The sequence below is a fragment of the Prionailurus viverrinus genome, chromosome B2, assembly GCF_022837055.1.
Source record: "Prionailurus viverrinus isolate Anna chromosome B2, UM_Priviv_1.0, whole genome shotgun sequence".
NCBI lineage: Eukaryota > Metazoa > Chordata > Mammalia > Carnivora > Felidae > Prionailurus > Prionailurus viverrinus.
In genome coordinates this window covers 130,573,491-130,586,007 of record NC_062565.1, presented here as the reverse complement: position 1 = coordinate 130,586,007, position 12,517 = coordinate 130,573,491, and the positions used below count along the sequence as shown (strand labels likewise).

The following is a 12,517-nucleotide window of genomic DNA, read 5'->3' as shown; positions in this document are numbered from 1 at the left end:
CTGTGTGGAAAGTGGTGGTCTCATCAAGGAAAAGCATTCAAATACAGGAGGCAGAAGGCATTTCACCAAACAGTGCCCATAAGCATACAATAAGACCAAAATGAGTTGGCAATTAGGACACTCAGAGACCCATTCATTACTTTTTACAATAGTCACTTATCAGAACTGTGTTGCTCAAAAGAAGTTTGTCTCACAAGAACAATGCAAAAACAAGACAAAAAAAACCCCATGTCTTCTAAAGTAATTTATTCATAATAATCCATCATTTTCTTAAGCTTCCGTTACCTACCAGATCTGGATTTAATGATGTCACTGAATTCATTCTGCCCATCATCAGGCCTGGCCTCATGTTCTCCATACTTGGCCATCTTTGCAGAGTTTCAATTTAATCCAAAGACTGTATTAAATCCTCTTTTTAAGACTTCCAGCTCTCTATAATGGTCCAGCTCGACATCAATACCTAAAGAGAAAAGGGAATGTGCTGACTTGGGGAAAAAAATGTATATATATACATTTATATATACATATATATTTTTTATATACATAGTCATATACAACTGTATATACTAACCATTCATTCAGCTAATATTTATTCAGCAACTTCTATGTGCAAGGCACTGATATGGGCAATGGGGATATGACTAAAAAAGAGACCCAGCCTCTGCCATTTTGAAGTTTATGGACACTAAGCTGTTAATTATATAACGAATTATTTCATTCTAATACTGACATGTTGCAAAAGTACAGATGAGAACTATAAAGTAATATGAGCATACAGCAGAGGAATCTGACTTGCCCTGGGCAATTAGAGAAAGTTTTCTTGAAGTGAGATTTGAGCCAAGCCTTCAAGGAGGAGGAGAATTTCATTAGCAAAAAAAAAAAAAAAAAGAGGAGGGAAGAGGAAAAGAAAAGAGCCTTCCATGTGAAGTGGTAGGAAGAATCATGGAGAATTCAAGAAGCTGAGCCAGTGTCTTTGGAAAGCAAACAGCCAAGAGGAGAGAGATCTAGTGAACTAGGTAAAGTAGGGAGACAGGACCAGGGACAGGGCCTTGGAGACAAGGTGAAGGTTTTGATCTTTCTCTAGACAGGAAGGGGGATCCAACAGATGGCTTCAAGCTGGGAAGTGACATGATCAGATTTGCCTTCTGAAAAGATCATTTTGGTTTGTAGCTGGACCTCCAAGCTGGACCAGAATGATGGGTGAGGAGCCATGAAGACAACGGCAGGATACAGCAATTGTACATTAAAGAACCTAGAACATGGGCACATAGGTGTTGAATGAAAATTTCTTTCAATTAGTCTGTATATCTGAAATTTTTCCATGATAGAATTTTGAGGAAAAAAATTGCTAACTTCAACCAAGTCATCAAACGTCACATGACCAATAATGGGGCACCGTGTGATACAATGGAAAATATACCACATCGTCTATATAATATCTTTGCCAAAATGTTTAACATGAAACTTAACATGAAGAGACAAATCTAAACTGTGTATAGTCTTTAATATAAATTATCTAGGGGCACCTGGGTGGCTCAGTCAGTTAAACACCCGACTTCAGCTCAGGTCATGATCTCATGGTTCATGAGTTCAAGCCCCGCATTGGGCTCTGTGCTGACAGCTCAGAGCCTGGAGCCTGCTTCACATTCTGTATCTCCCTCTCCCTCTGACCCTCCCTCTCCCTCTCTCTCTCTTTCTCTCTCTCTTTCTCAAAAACAAATAAGCATTTAAAAACTTTTAAAATAAATTATCTAGACTGCTCACAATTACCAATGTTTTGAAATATAAAAACACCTGAGGGAGGGAGAACTGTGCAGGTTAAAGAAGACCAAAGAAACATGGTGACCAAGTGTAGTCCTTGACTCGATTCAGAATTTAAAAAATAAACATTTTGGGGATGATGTGAGAAATATGAACTGGGGCTATATATCAGACAATATTATTGAATCAATAGTAAAATTCTTCAATATTGGTTAATGGTTTTATCATTATGCAAGTGAATATCTCTGATTATAGGAGATACCTGATGAAACATTTACCAATGAAATGTGATAACTTCAACTTAAGTTCAAACAAGACAGCATATACCTGTCTATCTATCCATGTACAGTTATCTATCTATACACATACATACAGAGAGAGAGGGAGAAAGAGAGAGAGAGAAAGCAAATGTTGTAAAATGATAAGTGGAGGGGTGCCTAGATGACTCAGTTGGTTAAGCATTGACTCGATTTTGGCTCAGGTCATGATCTCAGGGTTCTGAGCGTAGAGCCTACTTAAGATATTCTCTCTCTTTCTCCCTCTCCCTCTGCCCCTCTTCTCTCTTTCTCTCTCTCTCTCTCTCTCTCTCTCTCTCTCTCAAAAAAAAAAAAAAAAAAAAAGGAAAATGGTAAGTGGGGACTGTAGAGAAAGAGCATATGGATGTTTACTCTTCTGTCTAGTATAATATTACAGGCAGGAAATGACTGGTCCAAACAAGGGTACCAGGAAAGAAACAGGTAGATATATGGGGTATTTAGATATCAAATACAGAAGATCAGTAGCATTTGGGAAGTAACTGGATACGAGAGGTGCAGAATACTAAGGTGCAAAAGGACTGCCCAGTTTTGGTTTGGACAACTGAGGGTGAGTCATTAGCGGAGCCGGGGAGCAGATAGGCCACTGGCGGAAGAAATAATGAATGCGGTTTGGACTTGCTGAGTTTGAGGTCCCTCTAAGTTATATAAGTGGAGATAGCAAAAAGGCAGTTGGACATATAGGTCTGATCTCAAAAATGGTCTCAATTCAACATAAATCTGGATAGTTATACATCAGATCCACTGACACAGATTTTGTTCTAGAAGATACATCATATGAATTCTGCTGAGTATAGCTATCACTCAGTAAAATAATTTTAGTCTTTAGTAATTAATTCGAATCATCTTCAGATTTAAAGAATTAAGGATTCTACTTGGCAGCACCACCTTTTCTTTAAGAATGTCAGTAATTAGGTGCCTCTGAGTGGCTCAGTCAATTAAGCTTCTGACTCTTGACTTCAGCTCAGGTCATGATCTCACAGGTTCGTGAGTTCAAGTCCCACATCAGGCTCTGCCCTGACAGTACAGAGCCTGCTCAAGATTCTCTCTCTCTTCTCTCTCTGCTCCTCCTGCACTATCTGTCTCTCTCTGTCTCTCTCTCAAATAATTTTTTTTAAATGTCAATAATTAGAGGGGTGCCTGCTTGGTCAGCTGAGTGACTGACTCTTGATTTGGGCTCAGGTCATGATCCCAGAATCGTGGGACTGAGCCCAGTGTCTTAAGATTCTCTCTCTCTCTCTCTCTCTCTCTCTCTCAATATATCTCTCTCTCTCTCTCAATCTCTCTCTCTCTCCCCCAGTCCTGCTCTCTCTCTCCTTCTCTAAATAAATAAATAAATAAATAAATAAATAAATAAATAAATAATTTTTTAAAAGACTGTCAATAATTAGAGCTCTGTGTTGACCTGATTCTTCCTGGAACACAACGTCCCTACAATCCAGACAGAATCAGAATTCAATTTTAAGTTCAGCAACTTGGCTCTATCCTAACAGCCCCTTAAGTGGATCCCAAATGCCAATTAAATAATTAATTGTTTAACTGGGAATATAACAGTCAACACATCCAAACATTAATCTGCAAATAATGGGCATTAATTCATTTATTACAACAGATATCAGAACAAGAGTTTACTGCCAGCTAGGATTAGCCAACCCAATCATTTAAGTCAAGGACACACCATATGGTATTATTATTTTATAATATGTTTCATTTTGCATACTTCTGTAATATCTAGTATGTTATATATTATAATGTTTAATTATATGTAACATTCAAGGAAATACCATACTATCTTATAACATAAATATATGTAAAAAATAATTACTGTATATTTTTCCTAACCAGTCAGGAAAAGAATGTGTTCTAATAATAAAGAGGTCAAAATTACCAGAGAAAAATGTTTTAAGTGTTTAAAAGTTCGAGACAGAATACAACTGGTGGACTGCTAAAGCTTCAGGAACAATTTTTTCTCCTATAGAGAGGACCATGTAGATTGGACCATCAGTCTGCCAAATTTTGAGTTAAAAAAATTTTTTTTTTATATTGGTCTACCACTGTTAAGACTTTAGGGATTATTATATGACTAAGTTCGTTTTGGGGGTTACATACCTATAAAAGATTTGCTGAATTCTTAAGTGTATTTTATTATATTCAAGAACTTGAAGCTTTGTTTAGAAGAATGCTTATAAAATTTTATTATGGGAAATCAGGTTTGTCTAACAAAAATTCTCTTTACTGAAAAGCAACTAACTATTGCTTTGAGAGACAGTTCTAACGTTCTCTTTCATAACTGGTCTTAGCCAATGGTTTTCACTTCCACACTTGCCAAAGACCTCTCCCAATATCTCTTTACCCTAATTTTTTATTTTGCCACCCTAAGATCATTTCTCAAATCTTCTCTTCCCGATAAGCAAAATCCCTTATATGCTACAAAGATACAGCACAAAGAGGATCAGAGGACAAGGAAAGAATGGGAAGGAGAGAGAATCACAGAAGGCCATTTGAACAGTGAGAGCACTGACTGCCACTTGTTGGCAGGAAAGGGCAGGGGACTCCGAGCTGAGTACTATCCCGCGAAAAGATACCTCCTTCTAAATCACCAAATGCTGCAGCAACTTATAAGTGGTTGTCAGGAGACAGAGTACAAGTTTGGTCCCTAGCACTGTGCCTCAGTGTGCCCTGTCCTCTTCCACACGCACAGGATGGAAGAGAGGCCATGCCATCTTCCACACAAAGCTGGGTGAGACCCTGAGAATGAATTAATGGGATACTGCCTCAGAAGCTGTAAGCCCTATACAATTGTAATTTACTGTTACCACTGCTTGGGGTCTCTGTTGCCTCCTAATTATGTTTTGCAAAGTTTAGACGGACCTTTCTCACTGAAACCAATGCACTCAACTCAACCTTCCGCAACTCTTTATTCAGAACGTGTCTGGCTGGTCATAGGGGACAGAAGCCCTGAGTGTGTGGCAATAAACTTGGGAGTGGGGGTGGCCTTACAGATAAAGCTAATGTTTTAATTTTAAAACAATTTGGCAATTAGACCACGTAAGAATACAAAATACATTCAACAATTAGCAATTATGAGGGAAATGCGGTACAGGTCCTTGGGCAGAAAGCGTCCACGCTTTTTCACACCAGAAACTCAAACCCTGGAACGCTAGAGATAGTGGAAAGGGAAGCGAAGAGGCCAAGAATTTGCCACTCTGCTTGAAACATAGTACCAAAAAACTGCCCAGTGCCAAAAACTGCCATTCATTCTCGGAAACGCTCCAAGGGAAGGTGATTAATACTGTTTACAGGAGCAATAAATTTTAGGTAAACACCCAAAGGAAAGTTAAAGAGCTGTCTCACTGGTCCCACAAACTCGGATGGAGGGAGCGGAGAATGATCCCGTGGAAACCTTGGCCCTGGCCGCCGGGCACTGTGGTAGCCGACGCACCCACGAGTTTCGCATTCCTCCAGCTCTCCCCTGACCCGCAGCGCTCCCCGCAGGCTGCGGTCCCCACGGCCACCAGCAACAGCCGGGAGGGGCCAACCGCACTTCCTGAGGCTCGTGCAAGTTACAATCGAGTGGATGCGGCTACTGCCGCGGGTCCCGGAGCCCGCGAGCCCCGGCCCCTGCCCGGACACAGGGAATCGAGGCTCCCCCAACTCGGCGCATTCCAGCCGCAGCAAGCGGTGCCCTGACCCTCCCAGGCGCGGCATGGGGAACTGACTTGCGGCCCTGGGGACCCAGGTGACCTGGAGGCTAGGAAAGGAGACTCTCTCCGGGACGGCCCAGAAAGCGGAGCTGATCGCCCCAAGTTAGACCTGGAGCTCCCCAGTTCCACGTAAAAGAAAGCGCGGGTCCCCAGGCTCTAGGAGATCGGGCACGTTTTCTCCTTCCCTTGAAACAACCCTGAAACAGTCCCTTTCGTAATCCCGGGCTTGGGGCAAAAGAATTCTCTTGGAACCGCGTGCCTTCTAAAAGTTGCACAGCCTAAAATTAGTGCTTTGTTGGCTTTAGAAGTGGCCTTGGACCACCAGAGCCTCGGACCCAGAGCCAAATGGGGACACGAGTTACCTTACCTGATGCAGCAAGTGATGCCAAGAGTACGGGAAGGCAGAAGAGGCTACCTCGGGGACACACACCAACTGCACGTCCCCCCGCCCCGTCCCCTCCCCGGAACCCCACCCTCGGGAGCAGCAACGGCTAGGAGATCCAGCACGTTTCCTGCCAGGCGGCCGGCGGCGAGCCGCTCCCCTACCCGCCCACCACACCGCCACCCACTTACCACTCGCTCCTCGGGGACACCTCGGGGCCCCGCCTTCCCGGGGCCGGGGCGTGTGTCACTGGCCATCCTAGGAGGCCACGTCCCCTCTCGGAGGTCACAGCGCGAGGCACGGGTACGCGACCCTCCCAGCCGGCTGGGGGAGGAGGGCTGGGGGAGCCGCACCCGTCGGAGGAGTCTGGGTCACTCCCCACCAGACGGATGGCGAGGACCTCCCCGCGGGAGCTCTCTCCGCGTTTCTGGCACCCTCCCTCTGCCGCCGGGGGGAGCCGAACTCGGGTTCCGAGGAAAGTGCACGAGAAAGTTGGTGACATCTCAAGACTCGGCCCCGAGAAGGAGATCGGGACGCACGGTGGAAGCCGCAGAAAGACCATCCTCCCGGCAGCCCACGCCCCACTTCCCGGGGCTGCGACACTGCACGGGCTTACCTGCTCCAGGACCCGCGGGCCCGCGCCGCCTGCCTGCCAGCCGCCGCCGCCGCCGCCGCCGCCGCCGCCGCGTCCCGAGCGGGCCGCGCTCCTCTGGGCGTGTTTGGGTCGTCAGTGATCGCGGGGGAGTGTGCGAGTGTGAGTTCCGTGGAGCAACGTGCTTTAAAAAGGAAATGTGAAGGACCAGACAAATCCGAAAGGAAAAAAAAAAAAATTTTTTTTTGACACCCGATTGAAAACGCCCCCAACTTGTGCAATCTTCCTGCCCGGTAGTTCCGCCAAAAACAAAAACAAAACAGTCCAGGCGCAAACCTGGAACGGGCGCGCCGGCACCAAGTTGGCCAAACACTAGAGAGTTTTCCGTCTGCAGAAACGACCCGGGAGAAGGGAGGCACCGCTCCCCGCGGTGCTCCAAGCGGCTTCGGGAGAAAGCCCGCGGCCGGCTGCGGCTGCCCGCTCCCCTCCTCCGAGGAAAGGCGACTCCACAACTTTGTGCGCGAGCGGCTCGCTCCGGCGGCTCCTCCTCCGCCTCCTCCCCCGCCGCCGCCGGCCTGCCCCTTTGTTGGAGAGCGGCGCAGGAGGCAGAAGAGGGAGGGGGCGCGCCGCCGTCCCCCCGGGAAACGGGCTCGCGGCCGGGCACCCCGGGGCCGGCCCTCCCCGGGAGGAGGCGGTCGAGCGCTCCCGCTCCCCCCCGGCCCTCGGCCCTCGGCCGCCGGCCCCCGCCGCCGCAGGCCCAGCAACTTTGTTCCCAGAGAGCCGCCCCTCTCGGCTCCGGTTCGGCCCCGGCCCGGCCCAGGCGGCCACCGCGGGCTGGGCTCCGGGAACGTGGCGCCCCGGGTCACCTGACCGCGCGCCCCGTCAATCAGCTCCCGCCCCGCGCTCCCTCCCCGCGCTCCCTCCCCGCGCGCAGCGGCCGGCCCGGCGCTCGGCTGGCCTGGGGCTGCGCGCCCCGCGCGGCTCCCCGAGCGTGCGGCGCGCCGGGAGCTAGGAATGGATGCCTCGCGCAGCACCATCCCCTTTATTCAGATTACCCGAACGCGTGAGTCACGCCCCCACCTCGGGCAAAGCGGGTAGTTCTGGAGATCTTGTTCTCTTCCAGAGGTAAATCTCCATTTGCCCCCTCCACTCACCCCACCTCCGTTTGCTGACGTTGCTGATTTGTAGATCCTACTTCCAAGGGTGTGTTTATTTTAGCTTTCTTAGTGTCGCTTTTAGTGTGAAGAGAAACTTGAATTTCGTTTTATATTCGTTCATACCTACAAATAGTGCCTATACTGGCCTTATTTTTCTTATTTTCAAATATACACACACACCAACATAGACCTCGAATAGCCTGTCTCAAGGTTGAGGCGTTGGTAAAGAAAATCTGGGGAAAAATCACCGTGTATTTCCTGTGCATTTCTCTTATTTACATGTTTCACTCCTCGTGTGTTCTGTGATTCTTTTACATCGTCATCATACTTGGCGGGGGGGGGGGGGGGGGGGGGGAGAGGGAGCGGGGGAGGACAGCAACCTAAGTTCCTAGTTCCAAAAAAAAGGAAAGGATGATTGATAACTGAGCAGCTCTGGCTTATTCCTGGTTTAATATTTGAAAGTTAATTTACGAGTTAGTAAAGATAAATCACTAGGGGATTTATTAAATGCTTTTTTTTACCCCAGAAAGAATTCCCTAGTTTTTTATTAGCTACAAAGTGAGATTCCCCCATCCCTAAACGGTGTTAGAGTGGTAGGAGGTCCTGAAAGATAGTGTTCTTTATAAGGTCTCTACCTTAGCTTCCTTGCTTTGGGGAATTTTCTTCATATAATCCCACAACACATCCAGGTGATTAACTTCAAGTGGATATAATTTATTCATTCACTTTTATTGGTTCATTCATTTAACAAATGTCAATTTATGGCCTGCCAGTTCCAAGGCCCTGTGAATGATGCGAAGAAAAATCAGATAGAGATCTTGCCTTAAAGAATGTCAAATCTAACAAGTGAGATAAGGCACGTAAACAAATAAGGATATGCAAGATCAGCGATGATAAGTGCCATAAGAAAAAGACAGGTCAAGTGCTACTTGGGTCTGTCTGTATCAAAGTACAACGAGGTTTACTGATAATTCTACAGACTCTTAAAGCTGTTCATCATGCACTGTATCCTCTTGGTTGAGTTTGATGGAAACTCAGATTCCTCCTTTAAAATAAAATTACATTGAAGCATTGAAGGAATTCATTGCTTGAAATGATGTAAGTGAAAAGCACTTTGTAAATTGCAAAATGCTGGACAAATATTACTTTAACTCAAAATTTTGAAAAACACACTTGCTTGGGGACCTAGAACCTCTGAGTTTCTTAACCACTGAGGGGATGTCTGGCTAAGCTTCCCCAAAGGCCATAAGGAAAGAGTCATAAGAGTACAGTCACCATCTGTACGGGAGTGACTCCACCCACACCTCCAGCTTCAGTGGCTGGTTACCTGGAACCTGCGTGGTATTTGTAGCCCTTCTCCCCTCACGGAGAGACTGATATTCTCTGTAGGCCATGGACAGAGACAAAATAAAGAACTTCCTGCTGTTGGGATGACCAAGAGGTCCCAAGCTGGTCCTGTTCCCTGTTTCCTTTGCAAGTGGAGAAACCACTTTTAGTGGAAGATTTTGACCACAGAAGGCCACGTTTCCATACAGTATGATCTTCCTTTGCAGCCTGAGAATCAAGTTGTAGGGAAAAGTGGAGACAGACTACCAGGAGGTGGGTAGCAGTTAATGTACCTGCATCCAACATTCCAGCTGTGGTCCATGCACTGGGGGCATTGGCTTGTGATGACAGAACTCAATGGGTTTTGTCTCCCCACCCAAAAGAGCAATGGAGAGCATTCAGAGAAAGTGATAGGAATGTGGCCCAGAGTCTACCATTAACTCGAACTCTGAATTGCCCCATTGTCACCACAGAACAGTGAAAATTTCAGAAAACTGAACTGATATCACTGGGACAAAGCCCTTGACATAGGAGAAAATATGAGTAGTATATATATAGATTCGGATATAGAAATATATCCATCTTTACATATATATAATGTAGAGAGAGATGATTCTACATAGATACTCTTCATATGTAGGGAACTGCATCCTAATATAAGAGCCAAAAAGAAAATCTTCTTACTAAACTTTGTATATAATGAATATAGTATATGTAGCAAGAGTATATAAATGTGGTTTCTCTTTAAACTATAGACACATAGGGAAACACATAATATATAAAAAGCAGGGCACTCCTTCAGCTTTATCCTTGGTGTTGACTATAAATAAAGCGCATGGAAGCATTTAAGAGAGGAACAAAGTTTAGGGAATTTAACTTTTCTTACCTTTTCCAGGTCAAGAAAGTGGTTTATATATATTAGATACCAGAATACTTGCTGAATGTTGTTGCTGTATTCTTCAGTCAAATATCCAGTATTTATTGAGCAAGTTGAAAATAGATATAAATAAAATTATTTGTGATACAATTAAGGAAACTAATAATAATGCATGAAACTTTTAGAGACAAATTAGAATGAAGGCAGAGTTTCTCACACTTTCGTGAGCTCAAGAATCACCAGGGAGAATATTTTAAATTCAGATTGCCGACTGACTCCCAGAAATTCTGGTTTGCTAGGTCTGGTGAGGCCCAGTAAGCTGCAATTTTAATAAACAATCCATGAAGGTAGATCAGGATGGTTGGGGAATCTTACTTTGAGCCACTGTTCCCTAAGGAGCTGGCCTCAAATAGGCCACTTTGGATGATTGGAGGAGTCTAGAAATTGCCCTATAAGAAAAACATTGCCCACTGGATCGATCATAATTTCAAAATGCCCACAATTAGCTTTATCTCTGTGAGTTCAAGTGTTTTGTTCAGTTGTGGATCACCCTTGAGGTTGTCGAGGGTCATTAACACCTCAGGAGCATTCTGGGAAATTCAGCCTGCCCTGTGGTACAGAGCCTGGCAAGTCCTGACCAAATGCTCTGCAGAAAAAGTCTGCTGGCAGGAGGGGAGGGAGGAGAGGACTGATGAAGGTAGGGGAGTTGAAATGCGGGTCCAAAGAAGCTAAGGACAAAATAAAAAGACCAAGCCGTTGAGGAGAAAAGAGTAATTAATTGATAGAACAAAAGGAGAGAATAAAGGAGGCCCCAAAAGAGAAGCAAGAGGCAAAGAGAGAGTGGAGGATAAAACCAGACCCACCTCTTCACATTGTGCTGCCGCTGAGAACCAGACAGACCTCTGAGTAAAAGGAGTGTCCTATGTTGGGGTTATCAGACTTGTCACTTTTACTTGGTTTCATTTGCATTGCATAATTTGGCGATGTTGGTACTGGAAGGGATTTTACAGTTTCTCCTTCAACCCTCTTAGTCACGTGTGGCTCCAGAAACAAATGACAAAGATGTAAAACAGGCTAAGGGAGTGCGTTTAGGTAACATAAAAATCTATTGGGGGGAAATGTCCAAATTACTAAGAAGTAAAGAGAGCATCCCTAGGTTATATAAATTCGAAGGAACAGGAGGAACAGAAGACAGAGTTGCTGAAAGCAATCAAAGCTGGATTTAAGTTGCCTGAGTGCTAACTATTAAATTGACAGTGATTTTGGCACAAAAACACATACATAGACCAATGGAATAGAATAGAAACCCCAGAACTAGACCCACAAACATATGGCCAACTAATCTTTGACAATGCAGGAAAGAACATCCAATGGAAAAAAAGACAGTCTCTTTAACAAATGGTGCTGGGAGAACTGGACAGCAACATGCAGAAGGATGAAACTAGACCACTTTCTCACACCATTCACAAAAATAAACTCAAAATGGATAAAGGACCTGAATGTGAGACAGGAAACCATCAAAACCCTAGAGGAGAAAGCAGGAAAAGACCTCTCTGACCTCAGCCGTAGCAATCTCTTACTCGACACATCCCCAAAGGCAAGGGAATTAAAAGCAAAAATGAATTACTGGGACCTTATGAAGATAAAAAGCTTCTGCACAGCAAAGGAAACAACCAACAAAACTAAAAGGCAACCAACGGAATGGAAAAAGATATTTGCAAATGACATATCAGACAAAGGGCTAGTATCCAAAATCTATAAAGAGCTCACCAAACTCCACACCCGAAAAACAAATAACCCAGTGAAGAAATGGGCAGAAAACATGAATAGACACTTCTCTAAAGAAGACATCCGGATGGCCAACAGGCTCATGAAAAGATGCTCAACGTCACTCGTCATCAGGGAAATACAAATCCAAACCACACTCAGATATCACCTCACACCAGTCAGAGTGGCCAAAATGAACAAATCAGGAGACTATAGATGCTGGCGAGGATGTGGAGAAACGGGAACCCTCTTCCACTGTTGGTGGGAATGCAAATTGGTGCAGCCACTCTGGAAAACAGTGTGGAGGTTCCTCAGAAAATTAAAAATAGACCTACCCTATGACCCAGCAATAGCACTGCTAGGAATTTACCCAAGGGATACAGGAGTACTGATGCATAGGGGCACTTGTACCCCAATGTTTATAGCAGCACTCTCAACAATAGCCAAATTATGGAAAGAGCCTAAATGTCCATCCACTGATGAATGGATAAAGAAATTGTGGTTTATATACACAATGGAGTACTACATGGCAATGAGAAAGAACGAAATATGGCCCTTTGTAGCAACATGGATGGAACTGGAAAGTGTGATGCTAAGTGAAATAAGCCATACAGAGAAAGACAGATACCATATGGTT

General features: G+C 45.0%; 1 protein-coding gene across 1 annotated transcript; it reads right to left on the bottom strand.

The window, feature by feature from the left end:
* Nucleotides 1-323: 323 nt before the first annotated feature.
* On the bottom strand, nucleotides 324-7,790 carry LOC125166516 (translation initiation factor IF-2-like). The gene is made up of 2 exons (XM_047860384.1): nucleotides 6,778-7,790; nucleotides 324-460 (listed from the first exon to the last, which is right to left on the bottom strand). The coding sequence occupies exons 1-2, from the start codon at nucleotides 7,788-7,790 to the stop codon at nucleotides 454-456; spliced, it is 1,020 nt and encodes a 339-aa protein (XP_047716340.1). The 3' UTR covers nucleotides 324-453.
* Nucleotides 7,791-12,517: the final 4,727 nt, after the last annotated feature.

Coding starts and splice junctions, on each gene's coding strand:
- LOC125166516 (XM_047860384.1), bottom strand. CDS start 7,790: ATGGTGCTGCGCGAGGCATCCATTCCTAGCTCCCGGCGCGCCGCACGC.